The sequence below is a fragment of the Tachyglossus aculeatus genome, chromosome 7 (genome assembly GCF_015852505.1).
Source record: "Tachyglossus aculeatus isolate mTacAcu1 chromosome 7, mTacAcu1.pri, whole genome shotgun sequence".
NCBI lineage: Eukaryota > Metazoa > Chordata > Mammalia > Monotremata > Tachyglossidae > Tachyglossus > Tachyglossus aculeatus.
Window position 1 is genome coordinate 41,690,568 of NC_052072.1, and position 23,551 is coordinate 41,714,118.

Below are 23,551 nucleotides of genomic sequence, written 5' to 3' on the forward strand. Positions count from 1 at the left end.
TCTTTTTTCAATGTTATTTATAAGTTCATCTAATTTCTTGTAAATCAATGCAACATTTGAGCAAGTGCTGGAGAAATAACAACTACATCTGTTTGGAATCTACAGTGCTCTGCACACAGTAAGTGCTCAATAAATACAATTGAATGAATGAATTGAATTGTTGAAATTAAATGAAGTTCTCAGTGAACTATGCTTCCCTTGAATGAATTGCAATTCAGTTGACATCTTCAAAATCCTTTTCTAAATTTCCTTGTCTCCACATCCCAGTACACACTCCCCACAGCATGTATGCATAGTTCCTTCTACTCTACCATTTTCTCTATCTGTAATTATTTTAATGTTTGCCTCCCCCTTTAGATTGTAAGCTTCTTATGGGCAGGGATCATGTCTATCAACTCTACCATATTGTACTTTCTCAAGTGACTAGTACAGTGCTCTGCACACAGTAATTAAACACCATTGATTGATCAGCTCAATAAATATCATTGAATTAATTGATTGATCAGAATAAAAGCACTCAATCAGCTCTCTCCCAACCTGATCTTGCTCCTCCCACTATAACCCAGCCAGCACTTCACTCCTCTAATTCCAGCCTACTCACTGTGCCTCAATTTTGTCTCTCCTGCCATTAATGCCCCCTGCTAAAAACCCCCCCTCCCCATCTTTAAAGCCTTACTAAATTAATATTTCTCACTTCTCTCCCTGTGTCACACTAAGCACTTAGGTACTCAGCCAATACTCAGCGGCATGGCCTAGTGGATAGAGCATGGGCCTGGGAGTTGGAAGGACCCAGGCTCCAATCCTGACTCCACCACTGGTCTGCTGCGTGACCTTGGGCAAGGCAATTACCTTCTCTGGGCCACAGTTACCACATCTGTAAAATGGGGATTAATACTGTGAGCCCCATGTGGGGCATGGACTGTGTCCAATCTGATTAGATTTCATCTACTCTGGCCCTTGATACAGTGCCTGCACATAGGAAGTGCTTAAAAAATACCATAAAAAACACACAAAAAAACCCACAGCTCAGCTGGTTCCCTTATTCCTTAATGTATTTTAATGTCTACTTCACCCACTACATTTTACTCTATTGTACTCTTCTTGGTGCTTGGCACAGATTCAGTGCTCAATAAATACCATTGGCTGATTATCTTCAGAGACCTTTTACTCCTTTTATTTGCATCTGGTGCTAGGCAGCTACCTCATACACAGCTGTACCCAGAACACAGCTACACTGTGTACTTTCCCATGTATCCTATATGGGCACATTTCAAGGATTAGCAAAGGCCCAAAGGATTCTGGGATATCCCAGATCAGCCTGGAGCTTGGGGTACCCTCAGATAGCCTCTTCTACACTGCAGGCAATAATAATAACAATAATAATAAATGGCATTTATTAATCACTCACTATGTGCAAAGCACTGTTCTAAACGCTGGAGGGGTTACAAGATGATCAGGTTGTCCCACAGGGGGCTCACAGTCTTAATCCCCATTTTACAGAAGAGGTAACTGAGGCACAGAGAAGTTAAGTGACTTGTCCAAAGTCACACAGCTGACAGTTGGTGGAGCTGCTATTTGAACCTATGACATCTGACTCCAAAGCCTGTGCTCTTTCCACTGAGCCACACTGCTTCTACTGGTTCCATTACAGCCTGGAACCACTGCAGCTTCTGGAGATGACTCTGACTTTTGCTGAAAAGGTTCCAGTCAACTTTTCCATGAACCCTAACCATTCAGCCTGGGATCCCCCAAAGCTATATCCCAATCCCCTGTCAGAGCTGGGGTACCGCAAAAAACTAGGCACCTATACTCCCCAGGCAGTACTCTCCCACATGCTTAGTACAATGCTCTGAGCACAGTAAGTGCTCAATAAATATGATTTAATGAATGAATGAATGAATCACCAATTCCTCCTGTTCCTAAACATCATATTTACAGTCATCAACCCACAACATCTACGGGAGTAACCTCCTGCATATTTACATATCCCTCCATGAAAAAATTTCAAAACTCATTCTCATTTGAGCTTTTCAAATTCATTCTTCCAGCTCTCCTATTAAAACTTTTTTTTAGAAATGGGGAAATCACCTCTTCCCTTTAAAGTGATGTCAAGGGCCAACAAGTAAGTCAGCGTTAGGTGTCAGGCCTTCAGGTGCCAATTTCCTTCTCCAAATGGAAAAACAGGCTTTCATATTACAGATTACTTTTTTTAGTAGTATTTGTTAAATGCTTACTATGTGCCAGGCACTGTTCTAAGCCCTGGGGTAGATAAAAAGTAATCAGGTTGGACACAGTCCATGTCCCACATAGGGCTCACAGTCTTAATCTCCATTTTACAGATAAGGTAACAAAGAAGTGAAGTGACTTGCCCAGGGTCACACGGCAGGCAATTGGTGGAGCTTGCATTAGAACCCAGGTCCTTCTGACTCGCAAGCCCGTGCTCTATCTACTGGGCCATGCTGCTTCTCTTGTAAACAGATTAAGATTCCAAAGACAAATTTATCATATCCACATAATTGCCTCCACTGCAAAATACTCTCCACCCCCAATTTTGGAGAAAGTCCAAGATTATTTTTGAAAGCACTGATAGCAGTGCACACCTGGAATGAAGGGGAGATGGGTCAGAATATACTAACACAGCAGATAAAAGGATCACTCTAGGGAGGAGTTTCCACATGGAAGCTTAAGAACTCCAGGGAAAGAAGCAGAAGGATGTCAGGGTTAATTTGTTGAGTCCCTATAGTGTGCTGCACTTGGGAGAGTATAATAGAAGTAAGGGATTCAGCCTCAAGAGTCGTCTTACCTTCCTCTACCTTATCCCTTTCTCTCCCCTGCCCCATCTGTTTACTCCTGCTCACTTTATTGCTAGACTTAATTCCTATATGACCCCGAGTGCAGCTCATCCCCTTTCGGGGACTGCAAACAATATGCAAAAAAAGCAGAGCAATTATGGAAGTCAACAATGTACTTGTTTTTTTCAGGAGGAAACATAATTTCTTAGGCTCTCATATGTTGCTTTCCTCCTTTTATAGCATACCTTACTCGCAACAAACCATGCAAGTATTGTTCAAAACATTCTATATGCTGTCTATTTCTCAAATAGCTCAGGGGAAATAGACCAGGTAGGGAATTTTACCTCTTTGAATTGGAAGTAGCCCTGCCTTATGATCAGGCACTCATTAATTCACTCATTTACTCATTTTCTCACTGACAGCGTTGAGCATCAATTATTGCGCAATACCATTTACTAGGTGCTCGGGAAACCTACAATAAGAGTTAAATCTTGTAAGTGAGAAAACAGACACAAACTACCAAATATGCTAAAGAAGGATTATGTTCCCCAAGAACCCCATATTAGGGAAAACAGGTAGCAATAAAAGTGCCTTGACTAAATCAAAGCACATCAACATTTAAACTTGGGCCAGAGGCCTTGTTCCTTCGATTGACTTGGTTAGGGAAGCAAGAAACCTCAGCTGTCCACAATAACTGCCCCACCTTGGCAGAAAAATCTTTTCCCAGATCTTCCCAAGCTACCTCTAATCTCTGTTGCTCTGGCTAGAGTTCCATTTAATCTAATTTGGTCTGAGATGGATCCAAAATCCAGAATGCATTGTGGCTTAGTGAAAGAAACAGGATTGTGGGTTCTAGTCCTGGCTCTTTCACTTGCCTATGAGAATTTGGGCAAGTCACTTAATTTCTCGGATCCTCAGTTTCCTTAGACTGTGAGCCCCTTGTTGGGCAGGGACCATCTCTATATGTTGCCAACTTGTACTTCCCAAGTGCTTAGTTCAGTGCTCTGCACACAGTAAGCGCTCAATAAATACTGTTGAATGAATGAATGAATAATGCCCTCACTCCCTTTTAGGCTGTGAGTTCCATGTGGGAGAGGGGCTTTGGCCCATCTGGTCATGTCAGAGCTAGCCTAGCATTTAGCACAGTGCTTGGCAGATATTAAGTGTTTAATGTAAGCAAAGTCATGTGGTTTAGTAGAAAGAACACGGGCCCTGGAGTCAGAGGACCTGGGTTCTAATTCCAGCTCTGATATGTACCTGCGATGTGACTTTGGGCAAGTCACTTCACTGTGCCTCATTTCCCTCATTTGCAAAATGTGGATTCAATACCCGCTTGTCCTCCTACTTAGTCAGTAAGCACCACCTAGGACCTGATTATCATGCCTCAGTTACCTCATCTGAAAAATGGAGATCAAGACTGTGAGCCCTATGTGGGAAGGGCCTGTGTCCAACCTAATTACCTTGTTTATACCCCAGCACTTAGTACAGTGCCTGCCCCTAGTAAGCGCTTAACAAATACCATTATTATTATCATCACATTCTACCCAGAGAGGTGAGCATAGACAGAAGAATGTTCTATCCAAAGCACATAATAGAAACATTGCGGAAAAACTAAATACAATAGTAAAGGAATGAGATAATGGATACAAATGAAAACATGAGTGAATACGGCATTTAGGAAAACAGTGTGACCTAGTGGACAGAGGACGGGACTGGGAGTCAGTAGAGCTGGGTTCTAACCCCACATTCTTCACTTGCCTGCATATAACCTTGGAACCTCACTTAATTTCTCTGTGCCTGGGTGTTTTCAACAGTAAAATGGGGATTCGATACCTGCTTTCTTACCTACTTAGACCAAGAGACCCTTGTGGGACAGGGACTATGTCCAACATGATTAACTTGTATTTATCCCAGCACTTACAACAGCGCTTGAGTCAGAGTAAGTGCTTAACACCCTAATTTTTAAAAATTGAATAACAAATAAAGCAAACAGATTACTACTAGAGTCCTGACATAACTAAATGCATGTTCAGGAATGTGGAGCAATTGATCAGGACATGCTTTCTTGAATAGAAGTCCTTTAATGAGGGTTTTGAAATACAAGTGGGTCAGTGTTTGGCGAAGCAAGGAAAGGCTTAAATAAACAGGTCAGAGATGGGAAAGTCAAGACGAAGATTAGCTTGGGAAGAGTGAAAAGCAAAAGCTGTGATGTAACAAGAAAAATAAGAGGCTAGGTAAAAGGAAATCAACTGACAGCTAATGGAATACCTTGAAGCCAATGAATAGGAGGTTTTGCTTTATCAGAAAAGTTAGTGGTAGTCCTGGAGATTTTTGAGGAGAGTACTGTGAGATGGCCTTTACAGAGCCTCCAAACTCCAAGTCATTTTTATTTTTGTACGGGTTGTTGGAACTCTTTTAATCAATAAACTCTGTACTAAAAAAAATCCCACAGATTTAAATGTTGTCTTTCCTCTCTCAACCATTCTCCCACCTCCAACACCACCTCCACTGTAGTCACTGTCTAAAGGTCTGTTACTGCTGGAAAATAAGCTCTGAGAAGCAATAGCTCAACCTTCTGACACAATGTCCCTGAAATATATCAAAATCAAAATGGATGGCAGTTCCTCATTTTTATTCTAAAGGACAGCTTAAATCTGAGTCTGGTTGGATGGTTTGATGTGTAACAAGCAGACAGAAAGTGAGTGTTGAGATGTTTAACAAGGAATCTTGAGAGGTCATTCAGGGGCTTGGATAGCTTAGCGTTCCATAAATGTGAAGAAGGAACCTGGAAAAAGAACTGGTTGTTCAGAAGAAGCACACAGAGGAGTCTGAAGAAAATGACTGCTTTTAGCAAATCTAAATTTTCCACATCCTTGTGCCCACAACTCTTTAATTTCCTCTTCTAAAATACTGAAGTCCTAACAAACACTACTTTCACCTCATTTCCTGAGATAAAAGGAAGGGCCACATCATGTATTCCTCACTTGGCCTTATAATTGTTTGTCCCATCCCTAAAGCAACTAAAAAAAAACCACACACACACACACACACACACACAAACACTGTATCACCCCATGTAGTTGCTATGTTCAACTGAAGGACTGGTTGTACTATAAAATACCCAGGTCCTCTGTATCTCTACATCACCATACTGTCTCAGGGCAACAGCATGTTATATATTTACATCATACTCCAACATATTGATGCACTATTACAGCAGATATGTGATGGTTCACCTCTTGATTTGGGGACATCTGATGAGAAATAATGATGATAAGGCATATAAAGGACGGACGTGTAAATGCTATGAATGGCAACAGCCCTCACAAAGAACTGTGGGTGTCTTGATCGGCGCAGTGATGTTCTTTTCTCCTAATTAAACCAGAGCCAATTCCTCTTTCTATTTTGTTACGGTAAACAACGCTTCCTTTTTCCCCAAATAGGAAGCCCAGCACAGATACAGACACAATACACCTCTTCATAATGAACACAACTGAATGTGTGTCAGATGGGCTGTGGGAATTACAACACATTTCCTGCTTTCTCGGTGACTCATTTAGGCTGGTATGAGAACCCAACTTATTCAAGAAGTTCCCCGGCTCAGCCTCCACGATGGAGCCATGAGTCACAGCTCAAGCGTAGAAAGCCCACTTTCCGGATGCAAACAGGAATAAAGACCTTTGTGGTCAAATTTGGAGTTTGTTTAATTGAGAAATGTAGGGTAACAGGCAAGTTCCCTGGTTCAAAGTACAAGAATCTCACTCCTTTATTATGGCTTCCCTTGACTCCAAGGAGCATGAATGAAACACCAGGAGGTAGATGGGGTCAGAAAAGAAAAATCAAGAAGCAGATGGCTTTCTAAATGGTGTTTTGTGACAAAACTGGTCAGCTTAGTTCACCTGATTCTGACAGATTTTGGAGGCAGTAGAACAAATATTTGAAAAGCTTCTCTCCTCCAAATGCATGAAGGTTCTAGGCGACTTGAGAAACAAAAATTAATTCATCATAGGATGTCCATTCCAAACCAGTGGCCATATATTTTTATAGTCAAGAAAAAAAAAAAAGAGGGAGGATGTGAGTGCAATACTGAGTTCCAATTCCTGAAATTAGCTCCCTAGGACCTAGGGAAAGGTACATTTTTTTCTCTAGTGCTTCAGATATCCAGCCAATAAAATGGAAACATGCCTTTCACCTTTATAGACGGACAACAGCTGAGTCAGTCAATATCTCTAAGTCCTTTAAGGATTCCTAGTGAAAGGGTGATATTTATCACCTACCCTCATTAATAGTGGTAATGAAAGAGGAGAATTTAGAAAGCCCTTGCTTGGTCTTACCACACAGTTGGATCCCAAACACTGTCAAATTGAAATGCTGTCAATCTGAACTAATTTTATCATAGGAATAACGTTACCAATAGGGGATAGGGTTCATAAACCAAGGTTGGATACTGCATTTGTTTTTAACCAAAATGACCCAATCGTTTGTGCTTAAATCGACTACACTTCATTTGTGTGTTTATATTGAGTCAGAGACATATCACAATAGGAGAGCACTGACTTTTATTTCATTGGAAGCAAAATGGACATGTTGACCCTACCTGGTGATTGTGTAGCATCTCCCACCTCTCCACCCACCAGACCCTCCCACTCTTCCACCTAGCCCTCTTTGGCATAATGCAGAGGAAAAAGAGGGAAAGTGCATTAAAAGTATTTTTCAGCTTTTTAAAAGCTCTGAATTAGGTCCAAATACTCTCCCCCCACCCCCACTGCCCTCATCTCTAGAGCGAGTGCCAGACAAAGAAGGCTAGGGTTGTGAATTGGAGATTAATGGGTTGTACAGCTGAGAGGGGTGTCCATTTAGAAATGTGTCTTTAAATTGAAGACTTTCTATAGCATGAATTCTAGTCCATGGAAATAGGCTCAAAAGATACTAGGTGAAGAGGCTTCCAAAGGGGCAAGTTTTAGGGAAAAGAGAATCTTATATTGTAAGGGAAAAGAGAATCTTATATTGTAAGGGAGATCCCTTCTTTTCCTTCCCCTAGAAAAATCCAGAAATGCATCTCTTACCTGAGGATCCACTTTGTAGTGATACACAAAGCCAGAAAGTGACCAGGAAGCAGAAGGGGTCCATCCTGTCAAGATAAAAACAAACAGGGCCTCCCATTAGCATGACTTGAGGCATTTACAAAATTGGTCCCTCTAGGCTGCAAGCTCCTTGTGGGCAAGAAATGTATCTACCAACTCCATTGTATTCTCCCTATCACTTAGTATAATGCTCTGAACACAGTACCCTCAATGAATACCATTGACTGGTTGATTAAATCCTTTCTCTTTCCAAAGAGATTCTATGCCAGGCCATCAGATTTAAACTGCATCAGTTTCATTTGCTGGTTCCCCAAAGATGACTACCATTCACCTTAAACACATATTCTTAGGTGATGAACACATAGAAGTCTGGATTCCAGAAGTTTCTGCTTACAAAGCCTTAGTTTCACTCCTGTTGAGAATCTTCTTTGTGCAGAGCCTGTGGATGATTTTAAACTGAGTTCAATCTCTATCCTGTAGAAACTGTACCCAGAATCTCGAGTCATAGAAATAGATCTCCACTCCTATTTGCCTTTACCTTCACACACACTCTCCCTCCGAGACCCATCACGTAAAGTGAGAAATAGTACTGGGATCTAGTAACTCTTTAGCCAATCAGTATCAATCAGTATGCATTATTGGGGGAACGGGGGTGGAGGGGGGGGAGGGAGAGGGAGAGGAGAGAGAGAGAGAGAGAGAGAGAGAGAGAGAACGACACACACAGACAGACAGACAGACACAGAGATGGAAGGCCCTGGACTGAGATTCCCTAGATTACATCTACTTTTTGAATGAAACACTTTAGAAAGAAAGAGTCCAAGATATCTGGGACCTCAGGAAAATGACCTCGGCAGAACCTGAAGTCTTCAAATCCAGATAGTTCAGGCTAACTAAAGGACAAAGTTCCTCATGGCCTCAGTATGCACTAAAGTTTTCCGAATTGCTTCTACTGGCTTTTCAGTTATGAAATGAAAAGAAGAGGCACCAGGAAATTTTTCATTTGAGGTTAATGCAGAGATAGTAAAGCTGCCACGATGTTTCAGTCCCTGTCACAGCTAGTGAAATGGCCACACCAATGCCAACTTCATAAAGGACATAATAGCAGTTTGGCTTTAGGGAGGGTTGACTTTTTTTCCTTTACCATCAACCTCACCCGGATTTTTGTTGGTGACTGACAGTTAAATGCTTATGGCCAATGACATCATTCCTGGATTTCCTCAGATATACAGCTCAAAAGTATACTGTAGGTGTATTTGTTTGAGCATTTATCTTGCTCATTGCATAAAGCGTGAAGATGGCTCATTATGGATTCCAGGCGAAAAACAACCAATTAGAACCCATGTTGTAGTGCCTGTCATCATAAGCACTCTTTCCTACTTAAAAAAAAAAATCCAAGATGCAAAAAAATGGTGAACTGCTGAGATCTTTAGGCATGGTGACTGGAAGACAGTCTAATTAATGTGACTGAGGAGCTTAAACAGTATTCCCAAATACAAATGGATTATACCCAGAAGGGAAGTGAATACACTAACTGAAGTAAGTCTCATCAAAAGCATGAAAGCACTCATGTGCTGTCAGTTCTGTCATATAGCCGACCGGAATAAACTTAAGAAGAAAAAGTCCCCTGAAGCTGGCCTGTAAAGTCAACAAGGCTGGGTGCAGATCTGTACTCCTGACCACAAACAGTCAGACTTCTGCATCAGTAGTTTTCAACCAGCCAGTTAAAAACAACTACCAGACAGAGGTGTTTACTCCCCCTTCCTTTTCTCCTGCCCCACAATACCATCAAGATCAGATTTCTAATTTAGTTTAGTAACTTGTTTTTAAGGATTGTAAAACAAGAGCTTAAACGATGCTGCTTCCCTGCTGAAAACTGAGTCAGCTGCTGAGGACAGATCACACTGCCTTCTAGAATGAAGTGGTTCTCTGAGCACAGGCTTCCTATGGAAAGAGGGGCAAGGAAGCAAAACGAGAAAACAGCACCAGGCCCTACAAGCATTAAATGCAACACCACAACACAGGCCAACATTTTTGGGTGCCCAATATGGCAAGGACTATGGATCCTATGTTAGCTTTTTCGGCCACACACTAAAACAGAAGTGAATGTCACTATTAGAGGTGCCTTCGCAATCGGAGAACCATATATATCAATCAATCATTCATTCATTCAGTCGTATTTATTGAGCACTTACTGTGTGCAGAGCACTGTACTAAGCGCTTGGGAAGTACAAGTTGGCAACATATAGAGACAGTCCCTACCCAACAGTGGGCTCACAGGGAGAGACAGAGAACAATACCAAACATATTAACAAAATAAAATAAATATAATAGATATGTACAAGTAAAATAGAGTAATAAATATGTACAAACATTTATACACATATACAGGTGCTGTGGGGAAGGGAAGGAGGTAAGACGGTGGGGATGGAGAGGGAACAAGGGGGAGAGGAAGGAAGGGGCTCAGTCTGGGAAGGCCTCCTGGAGGAGGTGAGCTCTCAGTAGGGCCTTGAAGGAAGGAAGAGCGCTATACGTGCGCACATGCACGCACACATTTCTATATACATATAAATATGTATATAATAACTCATTACACATGTTAATTTTACTTTGTATTTTGAAGATACAAAATATTTAGTTGCCATTATACTAGAAGTGTTAAATTGGACAATCATATGATGTTATTAAAGTTTCGCGGTGCATCTCTGACCTAAATGGATACTTCACAACATCTCTTTCTAGCCTATTCAGGTCAGGAAATTCTTCCCTTCTCTAACTGAACATTTCTCCCTAAATTAAATCTTTCATTATTTCTGCCCTCTGTAATTGACCTCGTTTTTACATTTGAAGACAATTATTAAAAATCTTCCACTTTGGCCTTTCCCAGACTAAAAATCAGTGTCCCCAGTTAAATCCTCCTCATCATCAGTATTTACTGACAGTCTCCCGAACTTCTTGTCTTATGCCATCAAGTCATTTCCGACCTATGGTGACACCATGGACACACCTCTCCCAGAACGGCCCACTCTCCATCTGCAATCATTCTGGAAGAGTAACGAGAGTTTTCCTGGTAAAAATACAGAAGTGGTTTACCATTGCCACCTTGCGCACAGCAAACTCAAGTCTCCGCCCTTGACTTTCTCACATGCTGCTGCTGCCCAGTATGGGTGAGTTTTGACTTGTAGCAGACTGCCTTCCATTCATTCATTCATTCATTCGTATTTATTGAGTGCTTGTGTGCAGAGCACTGTACTAAGCACTTGGAAAATACAATTCAGCAACATATAGAGACAGTCCCTACCCAACAACGGGCTCACAGTCTAGAAGGGGGAGACAGACAGCAAAACAAAACAAGTAGCCTGGTGTCAATACTATCAAAATAGAATTATAGATACATACACATCATTAATAAAATAGAGTAACAAATATGTACAAATATACACAAGTGCTGTGGGGAGGGGAAAGGGATAGGGCAGAGGGAGGGAGTGGGGGCAATGGGGAGGGGAGGAGGAGCAGAGAATAAGGGGGGAGCTCAGTCTGAGAAGACCTCCTGGAGGAGGTGAGTTCTCAGTAAGGCTTTGAAGGGAGGAAGAGAGCTAGTTTGGCAGATGTGTGGAGGGAAGGCATTCCAGGCCAGAGGTAGGACGTGCACCAGGAGTCGACGGCAGGACAGGCGAGAAAGAGGCGCAGTGAGGAGGATAGCAGCAGAGGAATGGAGGATGCAGGCTGTGCAGTAGAAGGAGAGAAGGGAGGTGAGGTAGGAGGGGTTAAGGTGATGGAGAACCCTGAAGCCAATAGTGAGGAGTTTTTGCTTCATGCGAAGGTTGATAGGCAACCACTGGAGACTTTTTAGGAAGGGAGTGACATGCCCAGGCGTGCTTCCACTCGCTAATCACTGCCCAACCTAGGAATGGAATAGGTAGGCCTCTGCTTGACTCTCCCTCCCATAGCTGAGACTGGTAGAGTACTGGAAACTCCGCTGGTGCGATCCTGAGAGGTATCTCCTGAACTAACCTACACAAAATGCAATTCCTGCCAAACCTCAACAAAATGTATTCATTCAAGGAACCTGTCCTACACATTCAGCAAAGTTGACTAGGTTATTTTCTTTACCAAGATTAAAGTAACCCTTTCCGCATCTTCATTCACCTCCCAAAACATTGACAGACAAAAGCATGGACTTCTTTGTCAGGTTGTTTGGTAATTTTGTATTTGTTAAGCGCTTACTATGTGCCAGATAATAATATTAATAATAATAATAATAATAATAATAATAATAATAATAATAACAATAATAATAATGGCATTAATTAAGAGCTTACTATGTGCAAAACACTGTTCTAAGTGCTGGGGCGTGGGGATACAAGGTGGGGCTCACAGTCTTAATCCCCATTTTACATATGAGGTAACTGAGGCTCCGAGAAGTTACTTGCCCAAGGTCACACAGCAGACATGTGGCAGAGCAAGGATTCAAACCCATGACTTCTGACTCCAAAGCCCATGCTCTTTCCACTGAGCCATGCTGCTTCTACTGTACTAAGCACTGGGGTGGATACAAGCAAATTGAGTTGGATACAGTCCCTGTCCCATGTGGGGCTCACAGTCTCAATCCCCAAAGGATTAGAACCTATGACCTTCTGATTCCCAGGCTTGTGCTCGATCCACTACGTCATGCTGCTTCTGTTCAGTTACCTGTACAGAACACATCAGACAAGTGGTGGAGCAGGATTAGAACCTACATCCTCTGACTCCCAAGCCCATGCTCTCACCATTAGGTCATGCTGCTTCCCTAAATACTGTCTCAAGGCCACATACAATGAAACCCCTTCAGAGACTGTCAGATTGTCCTCTAAACTGTAAGCGCATTCTGGGAAGGAAACGTGTCTGTTACACTGTTATATTATACTCTCCGAAGCACTTAGGACAGTGCTCTGCACACAGTAAGCGCTCTGTAAATATTATTGACTGACTGACCAGGCTTTATTGGGTTCCAAGCTGAGGGCCACACTCATGTTTTGAACTAAAATAAAAACCTAATCCCAGAACTGAGGAAGATGTTCCCACAATGGAGCTAATGTTATCAGATGTACATATTGCTAGACTTGACACCCTACATAGACTAGTCACTGCTCCAGTTAAATAAGAAAAGCGAGAAATCACAGTGGAGGTAGTGTAGGCCTCGGTGATCAAAGAGATCTGGCCCTAGGCTAGAGGAAGTTGAAATAGGAGAGGCTGTGGGGATGACCCTGGGCAAATCACTTAATTTCACTGTGTCTCCGTTACCTCATCTGTAAAATGGGGATTAAGACTGTGTGCCCCATATGGGATAGGTACTGTGTCCTACCAGATTTGCCTGTATCCACCCCAGCTCTTAGAACAGTGCTTAGCACATAGTAAGTGCTTAAATGCCACAATTATTATTATTATCCATGGCCAGACTTCTCCCACAATCATATTTATTAAACACTTATTGTGTGCAGAGTACTGTACTAAGTGCTTGGGAGAGTAAAATAGAATATAACAGAGTTGGTAGATAGATCCCCAGCTCCCAGTGAGTTGATGGTCTAGAAGATTCTCCAGCCCAACTGCTCTCCCAGGATTTTCAGCCAGAAAAGCTGCTAGTACGTGCCAAACTCCTGATGCCTGAGCAGCAATTTCTCAACAGCCATGCTGCTTTAATGTACTGAATACACAGATTTCCCAAGACTGTCCTGGGAAACACAAAGTCTGGATTCTGCCCTGTTAGAAAAATGTGGGATGATCACTGTTGATTCCTTTCAGGGAAGTCTGGTATAGTTCTACAATTGCTATGTGGTCAAACTGAGAAAGTGCACTTAATCTCCCTTTGTACAAATGGTAATGAGCAGACATTTTATGCCAACACTATCTACTTATTCATAGCTGCTAAGCTTTAAGTGATCCTAATATTTAAAGTAATTATGCAACTTCACCTTGCAGAACCTCCCCCCAACTCCATTAAACACACACGTGCACGCGCGCACACACACACAAAGCATGCACACACAAAAACTATGCCTTCCTCCATGCATGTTGATGTGGGATCCTTAAAATTTCCTGTCCAACTAGTTGGGCAGGAAAGTAAAGATATTAGCATCTAATTTAAGAAAGGCCTTGAATGCCTCTTTACAAATGCATATGGAATCTGCAAGTGAACCTCCTCCATTACAAGGAGTAACCCAAATAAATAGTGTCAAGCTCAAGACAGTCAATGCAGCTTCCCTGGCATATTTAGCTTTGGTTCAAAACAGCTAATCAAAATGATGTTTTTTTTTCTTACGAGTGAGACCATTCAGTTTAATTAGGAATCCCAAACACCTGATGAGAGAAAAGGTCAAGTGTCAGATTTTGTTATACAAATCTTTCTATCCAGCATAAGTACCTGCTAATACCAACTCATACCTAGATAATGATAATAATAATAATAATAGCATTTGTTAAGCGCATACTATGTGCAAAGCATTGTTCTAAGTGCTGAGTGGGGATACAAGTTGATCAGGTTGTCCCATGTGGGGCTCACAATCTTAATCCCCATTTTACATATGAGGTAACTGAGGCACAGAGAAGTTAAGTGACTTGCCCAAAGTCATACAGCTGACAAGTGGCACAGCCGGGATTAGAACCCCTGACCTCTTACTCCCAAGCCCGTGCTCTTTTCTTTGAGCCATGCTGCTTCTCTGAAAGTGCCCCTTGCCACAGAATTAAACAGGTTATTATCAACATAACAGGGCAATAAAGAACAAGTTTTATTGCTCTAATACTGGAATGGGACACTTTTTAACCAGGGTCCCGAGTGCTAGCATTGACTTTAACTACATATGGTAAGGGGCATTAACCAGGGAAATGCTATTTTCTACAATGTAAGATCCCTTCTATACCGTAAGCTCCCCGTGGGGTGGGGACATTTCTACCACCTCTGTTTTACTGTACTCTTCCAAGAGCTTAGCACATGTTCTGCACACAGTACATGCTTAATAAATACCACTGATTGACATTTTCTGCCTAGGGCACAGAAGAGTAGAATATACAACTTTTGACTGGAACTAATAGTCTTGTACAGTCATCTCTGTCCTAAGAAATTGCCACATTGATGATTTAACCAGTATTCCCTTATTGAGAATGGCAGCTTTGTACTTCTGGTGTCCATCAGCTTCCAATCAATCATATTTACTGAGCGCTTACTGTTTGCAGAGCACTGTACTAAGCACTTGGGAAGTACAAGTTGGCAACATATAGAGACAGCCCCTACCCAACAGTGGGCTCACAGTCTAGAAGGGGGAGACAGAGAACAAAACCAAACATATTAACAAAATAAAGCAAATAGAATAGATATGTACAAGTAAAATAGAGTAATAAATATGTACAAACATATATACATATATACAGGTGCTGTGGGGAAGGGAAGGAAGTAAGATGAGGGGGATGGAGAAGGGGACGAGGGGGAGAGGAAGGAAGGGGCTCAGTCTGGGAAGGCCTCCTGGAGGAGCTGAGCTCTCAGTAGGGCCCTGAAAGGAGGAAGAGAGCTAGCTTGGTGGATGGGCAGACGGAGGGCATTCCAGGCCCGGGGCCGGGGGTCGATGGCGGGACAGGTGAGAACGAGGTACGGTGAGGAGATTAGCGGGAGAGGAGCGGTGGGTGCGGGCTGGGTTGTAGAAGGAGAGAAGGGAGGTGAGGTAGGAGGGGGCGAGGGAATGGAGAGCCTTGAAGCCTAGGGTGAGGAGTTTCTGCCTGATGTGCAGATTGATTGGTAGCCACTGGAGATTTTTGAGGAGGGGAGTAACATGCCCAGAACGTTTCTGGACAAAGACAATCCGGGCAGCAGCATAAAGCATGGATTGAAGTGGGGAGAGACACGAGGATGGGAGATGAGAGAGAAGGCTGAAGCAGTAGTCCAGACGGGATACGATGAGAGCTTGAACGAGCAGGGTAGCGGTTTGGAAGGAGAGGAAAGGGCGGATCTTGGCAATGTTGCGGAGCTGAGACCGGCAGGTTTTGGTGACGGCTTGGATGTGAGGGGTGAATGAGAGAGCAGAGTCGAGGATGACACCAAGGTTGCGGGCTTGTGAGACGGGAAGGATGGTAGTGCCGTCAACAGTGATGGGAAAGTCAGGGAGAGGGCAGGGTTTGGGAGGGTAGACAAGGAGTTCAGTCTTGGACGTGTTGAGTTTTAGGTGGCAGGCAGACATCCAGATGGAGATGTCCTGAAGGCAGGAGGAGAGCGAGCCTGGAGAGAGGGGGAGAGAGCAGGGGCAGAGATGTAGATTTGGGTGTCATCAGCGTAGAGATGATAGTTGAAGCCGTGGGAGCGAATGAGGTCACCAAGGGAGTGAGTGTAGATCGAGAACAGAAGGGGACCAAGCACTGAACCTTGGGGAACCCCCACAGTAAGGGGATGGGAGGGGGAGGAGGAGCCTGCAAAAGAGACTGAGAATGAACGACCGGAGAGATGAGGAGAACCAGGAGAGGACGGAGTCTGTGAAGGCAAGGTTGGGTCACCTGGGCTACCAACAGAGTCCTTTGAATCTTAAACCAGAAGTTGATGAACTATGCTTGTGAGAGGTCCAGTAATTGCCTAGGCAAGGTTAAACATTGGTGGAATAATAATAGTATCGATGCCCTGGCTACATGAATTATCTTGCAATGAATTATAACAGAGCCTTCTAGCTCCAAAGCCTGAGGTTGCAGGCCCATATGCATACATAACTGAGTTCTGAAATTAAAACACTGGCATGCAGGAGCGGGAATTCAAGCCCCATTTATTCATTTCCCTTTAGGGTTACCCTTCCATCAGAATTCTACCTCTCCATTCATTATAGTGACTATACTGGCTTGGCATCCAACAATTCGGCACTTAAAATGCTCTGATTACCCTTGATCATTCCATCATTGCCGCTGTCAGACAGGCAAACATGGTTATAGTCAAATTTTCCCTACAATCGATTGTATTTACTGAACACTTACTGTGTGCAGAGCACTGTACTAAGCATTTTGGAGGATCCAATACAGCGATCATAACCAGTCGTTAATGTATTGAGGGCTTGCTGTGTGCAGAGCAATACTAAAAATTGGACCATTTTCAGGGTATGATGATTCAACAGTTTTGGCCACCAAAGCTTGAAAAAGGGTGGCTGTAATAATAATAATAATAATAATGGCATTTATTAAGCGCTTACTATGTGCAAAGCCCTGTTCTGAGCGCTAGGGAGGTTACAAGGCAATCAGGTTGTCCCACCAGGGGCTCACAGTCTTAATCCCCATTTTACAGATGAGGTAACTGAGGCCCAGAGAAGTTAAGTGACTTGCCCAAAGTCATACAGCTGACAATTGGTGGAGCCGGAATTTGAACCCATGACCTCTGATTCCAAAGCCTGTACTCTTTCCACTGAGCCACGCTGCTTCTGTAGTGTTTCCATATGGGCAGGGAAGATGCCTTTTTATTGTTATACTGTACTCTCCTAAGCATTTAGTACAGTGCTTTGTGCACAGTAAGCACTCAATAAATGGACTGAGTGAATAAACCTGGGATAATAAAGAGTTGATGGTCATAACAAATAAACGTAAACTGTAAAATGATGTCAAATCAACCTCCTAGGTATTAAAGTTTCTAAGAAAAAAAAGTACTCCAGTTACCCTAAGAACTGGTCAAATCAGGCAACCTTATTATGCTAGGAAAAACTTCAGATTTCTGTATTTTATTGAGTATTTTTAGGAGAGAATACAAAGATTTTAAACTTTATTACAAGGCTGATTGAAGTTACCACCAATTTCTAAATTTATATACTGTCCCTGGCTAATATTCCTGTGGATTAACACATATACTTTCTCCCTTAAAAGTTCAGAACTAGTCATCTCAGACTTCTACATGCCTTCCAATTTCCAAGCCAATAATCAGCTTTAACTAAGATAACTTGCTCTGTTCCTCCTCTGGATGATAAAAATGGATATTCTAAGAAGCAAAACAATCCTATTTCAAGATTCTAAGAATCCAGTTTCATGAATGTTTTGTCAACTGGGAAGTGACAGCCCCCAAAAAATTCTAAAAATTTTTTGTGGACTTTGGCAGGTGTTAAGAGACAGTTGGCAGGGGTAAAAATAAAATGGAAAAAAAGTACACATGACTCTTGGACTAGTACATGAAATCACTATGGGAAAGACACAAACATTTTTTTTTAATGGGAGATATATTGTTTCATGAAATTGCTGTGATAATTTTTGGCCAGGAGTCACAGGAGCAGTGTGGCTTAGCGGAAAGAGTATGGGCTTGGGAGCCAGAGGTTGTGGGTTCTAATCCTGCCTCTGCCATTTGTCAGCTGTGTGACTTTGGGCAAGTCACTTAACTTCTCTGTGCCTCAGTTACCTCATCTGTAAAATGGGAATTAAGATTGTGAGCCCCACATGGGACAACCTGATTACCTTGTAATTATCCCAGCATTTAGAACAGTGCTTGGCACAGAGTAAGCGCTTAACAAGTGCCATTATTTTCATAAACAGTTTGGGCTCAGGGGTCACGCCTGCAAAGGAGAAGACAAATTCTAAATCTAAATCAACAATAATCAATTTATCAACAGAATTTACTGAGCATCTACTACATGCAGAGCTGTGTACTAAAGAGCTTTGAAGAGTGAAATAAAATTAGTAGACAAGATTCTGAGAAGCAGCATGGCCTAGAGGAAAGAGCACGGGTCTGGAAGACAGAGGACCTGGGTTTCTAATCCCAGCTCCACTACTTGTCCGCTGTGTGATGTAGGACTAGTCACTTAACTTCTCTGTGTCTCAGTTATTTCATCTGTAAAATGGGGATTAAGACTGTGAGCTCCAGGTGGGGCATGGACTGTGTCCAATCTGATTAGTTTGTATCTTCCACAGCGCTTATCACAGTGCCTAGCATATAGTAAGAACTTAAATTCCATTAAAAACAATTCCTGCCCAAAAATCTATAATAATAATAATGATGATGGTATTTGTGCCAAGCACTGTTCTAAGTGCTGGGGTAGGCACAGGGTAATCAGGTTGCCCCACCTGGGGCTCACACTTTTAATCCCCATTTTACGGATGAGGTAATTGGGGCACAGAGAAATTAAGTGACTTGCCAAAGGTCACACAGCAGACAAGTGATGGAGGCAGAATTAGAACCCATGACCTCTGACTCCCAAGTCCAGGCTCTTTCCACTAAGCCACGCTGCTTCTCTACTTTCTCTAATTTCAGACTAGGCACTAAATTAAATTACAAATAGGAGTAATAGTACCTCATTGGTTTGGAGGATAGTAGTTCAGGGGTAGGGAAGCAGGTACTCAAGTGCTTAGGTGATGTACAAATGCTGAAGTAGCAGTTTTTGGGGGGAGGTGAAAGATAAATCAGGGAAGATCTCCCAGAAGAAATGTGATTACAGGAGGGATTTGAAAATAAGGAGAACAAAGGGAAGTCAGATGAGGAGTGAGGAGAGGGAATTCCAAGCAGAAGGGAAGATGTGAGCAAGCAAGGTATTGGAGATAGGAATGATGAGAATGTGGCCCAGTGGGAAGGTTGGCTTGCGACGAAAAAAACGTATGAGCTGGGGTGAAGTGGGTGAGGGAATTGAATTGTGTTAAATCTGAAGGTAAGGAGCTTCTGCTTGCTGTGGAAAGGAATATTCAACCCTTGGAGGTTTTTAGGACTGGAGATTCATATGCAGAATGATGTTTTAAAAAAAAATCTGAGCAGCAGAGTTAAGTATGAACTGAAGATGGGGAGAGGCTGGAGGCAGGTTGGTGATAGCACTGATGCAGGAGTCAAGACAGGACATGACAAATGCCTGAAACAACATGGTGGCCGTTCCCATGGAGAGGAAGGGGCAGTTTCTGGAAAGGTTGTAGAGAAAGAATCGATAGGACTTTCATTCATTGTATTTGCTGAGCACTTACTGTGTGCAGAGCACTGTACTAAGAGCTTGGGAGAGTAGAATACAACAATAAACAGACACATTCCCTACCCACAGTGAGCTTATAGTCTAGAGCAGGGGGAGACAGATCAATACAAATAAATAAAATTTCAGATATGGACATAAGTGTTGTGGGGCTGGGATGAGGGAAGAGCAAAGTGAACAAGTCAGCGTGACACAGAAGGGAGTGGGAGATGAGGAAATGTGGGGCTTAGACAAGGAAGGCTTCTTGGAGGAGATGTGCCTTCATTAAAGCATTGAACAGTGGAAGAGTAATTTTCTGTCGGATTTGAGGAGGGAGGGCATTCCAGAACAGAGGCAGGAAATAGGTTAGGCATGGTGGCAAGATAGGTGAGATTGAGGCACAGGGAGAAGGTTGGCATTAGAGGAGCTAAGTTTTGGGGATGGGTTGTGGAAAGAGAATAGTTAGGTGAGATAGAAGGGGGTAAGGCGGTGGAGAGCTTTAAAAGCCAGTGGTGAAGAGTTTTTGTTTTATGCAGAAGTGGATGGGCAACTATTGGAGTTTGAGGAGCGGGGTAGAACGTCCTGAACGATTTTGTAGAAAAGTGATCCATGCAGCAGCAAGAAGTAAGGCCTGGAGTGGGGAGAGACAGGAGGCTGGGAGGTCAACAAAGAGGCTGATGCAGTAATCCAGGTGGGATAGGATGAGTGACTGTATTAACTTGATCACAGAATGAATGTAGAGGTTGAAAGAGAGGGATGAGGAAAAATCAAGGAAAATGTCATAGTTATGGATTGGAGAGTCTGAGAGGAGAGTGGTGTGGGGATGGCAAAGTTAAATGGAAGACAGGATAATACGGGAGTGAAACCATATAAATTTGGGCTGTTAATGAGCATAAACAGCCCCGATGAAAGCAGTCTCCTTTTCATCCATTTTGTGACATTAGAAATGTTTGGAGTGAAAATAGCCAGTCTCTGGTTCCTGCGGGAATATTTCTTAAGGAACATTGGATCCAAAAAGATAAAAAAAAGAAGAGGAAAAAGAGAGTAAGGCAGTGAGCAGAGGGAGGGGAGGGAAGCAAGGTGGGGCCTTCCAGATTGGGAGTCAGCCCAGGAGGGCATTATTTGTCCTTATCAGCTTTTATTACAGATATGCTAATATACTTATTATACTTTTATTTTCTGGGAAGGACAAGGGAGAAAAGCTTTTTATCCCTTTATGCTGGTCATTTGGCTCCCTCAACCCTCCTGCTGTTTCAGCAAAGAAGTAATATTTTAATAAGGAGACAACAGGCACCCTTGGTATTAACAAAGTTGTAAATAAACAACTCTCCCTTGAACCATGACAGTTGGCATTATCAATTGGACAGGGTTTTGTTACATCAAAACTTTCCAGGATGGCAGTGGGATAAGCAGGCAGTCCTGGAGGTGGGTCAATCGTCTCTCAATGTCATCTGCAGCACAAGGCCTCAAATACCTTGAAGGAGCCACTGCTGTGGTTAGAATGGACTCCAAATCATGAGAAGCCCAAAATTCCGCTCCTCTAACCATAACTCCCAACTGACTTTGGTTTTTATTTTGGTATTTCTCTTCATTCTTACGCTGTTTTAATGTTGTTGTATTTTTTGGTTCAACACTCCCAATGAGCTGGTTTCTAGTCTGCCCCACCACCTTGGCTCATGGATTGTGAGCCCCTGGAGGGACAGGATCGGTGTCTAATTCCTAGACATGTACTCTTACCCGGTGCTTAGTACAGTGCTCTGCACACTGCTCCTTCTCCTCAGGGAAGGTAGAGATGTCAGCATGAAGTCTGCCAATTGGCCAGGAAACAGCGAGCCCTGGGGTCCTACAGCATGATTAATGAAATGTGCTTCCAAAACATGATTTTCATCTGCAGAGTGATCATTTTTTTCTCTTCTGTTATCAATCATATTTATTGAGTGCTTACTATGTGCAGAGCATTGTACTAAGCATGTGGGAGACTACAATACAACAGAATTAGCAGACACGATCCCTGCCCACAATGAGCTTATAGTCTTGACAGGGCTTACAGTCTGTTAAGCACTGTGTGCCATGCACTACACTAAGCACTGGGATAGGTCCATCAATCAATCAATGGTATTTACTGAACACTTACTATGTGTAGAACACTGTACTAAGCTCACCTCCCCTTCTAGTTTTCTCCCTATCTTCCTCCTACCATTCCTTTCCAAACTCCTTGAACAAGTCATCTACACACACTGCCTCAAATTCCTCAACACCAACTCTCTCCTCGACCCCCTCCAATCTGGCTTCTGTCCCCTACATTCCACTGAAACTGCCCTCTCAAAGGTCACCAATGACCTCCTGCTTGCCAAATCCAACGGCTCCTACTCTATCCTAATCCTCCTCGACCTCTCAGCTGCCTTCGACACTGTGGACCACCCCTTTCTCCTCAACATGCTATCCAACCTTGGCTTCACAGACTTTGTCCTCTCCTGGTTCTCCTCTTATCTCTCCAGCCATTCATTTTCAGTCTCTTTTGTGGGCTCCTCATCCCCCTCCCATCCCCTTACTGTAGGGGTTCCTCAAGGGTCAGTTCTTGGTCCCCTTCTGTTCTCTATCTACACTCACTCCCTTGGTGAACTCATTCACTCCCACGGCTTCAACTATCATCTCTACGCTGATGACATCCAAATCTACATCGCTGCCCCAGCTCTCTCTCCCTCCCTTCAGGCTCGTGTCTCCTCCTACCTTCAAGACATCTCCATCTGGATGTCTACCCGCCATCTAAAACTCAACATGTCCAAGACTGAACTCCTTATCTTCCCTCCCAAACCCTGCCCTCTCCCTGACTTTCCCCATCACTGTTGACGGCACTACCATCCTTCCCATCTCACAAGCCTGCAACCTTGGTGTCATCCTCGACTCTGCTCTCTCATTCACCCCTCATATGCAATCCATCACCAAAACCTGCCGGTCTCACCTCTACAACAATCGCGAAGATCCGCCCTTTCCTCTCCATCCAAACTGCTACCCTGCTGGTTCAATCTCTCATCCTATCCCGAATGGATTACTGCATCAGCCTCCTCTCTGATCTCCCATCCTCCTGTCTCTCCCCACTTCAATCTATACTTCATGCTGCTGCCCGAATCATCTTTGTGCAGAAACGCTCTGGGCATGTTACTCCCCTCCTCAAAAATCTCCCATGGCTACCAATCAACCGACGCATCAGGCAAAAACTCCTCACTCTCGGCTTCAAGGCTCTCCATCACCTCGCCCCCTCCTACCGCACCTCCCTACTTTCCTTCTACAGCCCAGCCCACACCCTCCACTCCTCTGCCGTTAACTTCCTCACTGTGCCTCGTTCTCGCCTGTCCCGCCATCGACCCCCAGCCCACGTCCTCCCCCTGGCCCGGAATGCCCTCCCTCCGCACATCTGCCAAACTAGCTCTCTTCCTCCCTTCAAAGCCCTACAGACAGCTCACCTCCTCCAGGAGGCCTTTCCAGACTGAGCCCCCTCCTTCCTCTCCCCCTCCTCCCTCTCCCCATTCCCCTGCCCTACCTCTTTCCCCTCCTCACAGCACCTGTATATATGTTTGTACATATTTATTACTCTATTTTACTTGTACATATTTACTATTCTATTTATTTTATTTTGTTAATATGTTTTGTTGTCTGTGTCCCCCTTCTAGACTGTGAGCCCTCTGTTGGGTAGGGACCACCTCTATATGTTGCCAACTTGTACTTCCCAAGTGCTTAGTACAGTGCTCTGCATACAGTAAGCGCTCAATAAATATGA

General features: G+C 43.3%; 1 protein-coding gene across 2 annotated transcripts in view; it reads right to left on the minus strand.

Annotated features, from left to right (window-relative positions):
• The window catches only part of LOC119930633 (interleukin 1 receptor accessory protein), a 138,667-nt gene that overhangs the window by 84,796 nt on the left and 30,320 nt on the right, over window positions 1-23,551 (minus strand). For both annotated transcript variants that reach the window (XM_038749171.1, XM_038749172.1), the window contains exon 2: window positions 7,859-7,923. In XM_038749171.1, coding sequence (XP_038605099.1) covers window positions 7,859-7,922 — 64 coding nt within the window. In that variant the 5' untranslated portion in view covers window position 7,923. The remainder of the gene's footprint in view (window positions 1-7,858; window positions 7,924-23,551) is intronic.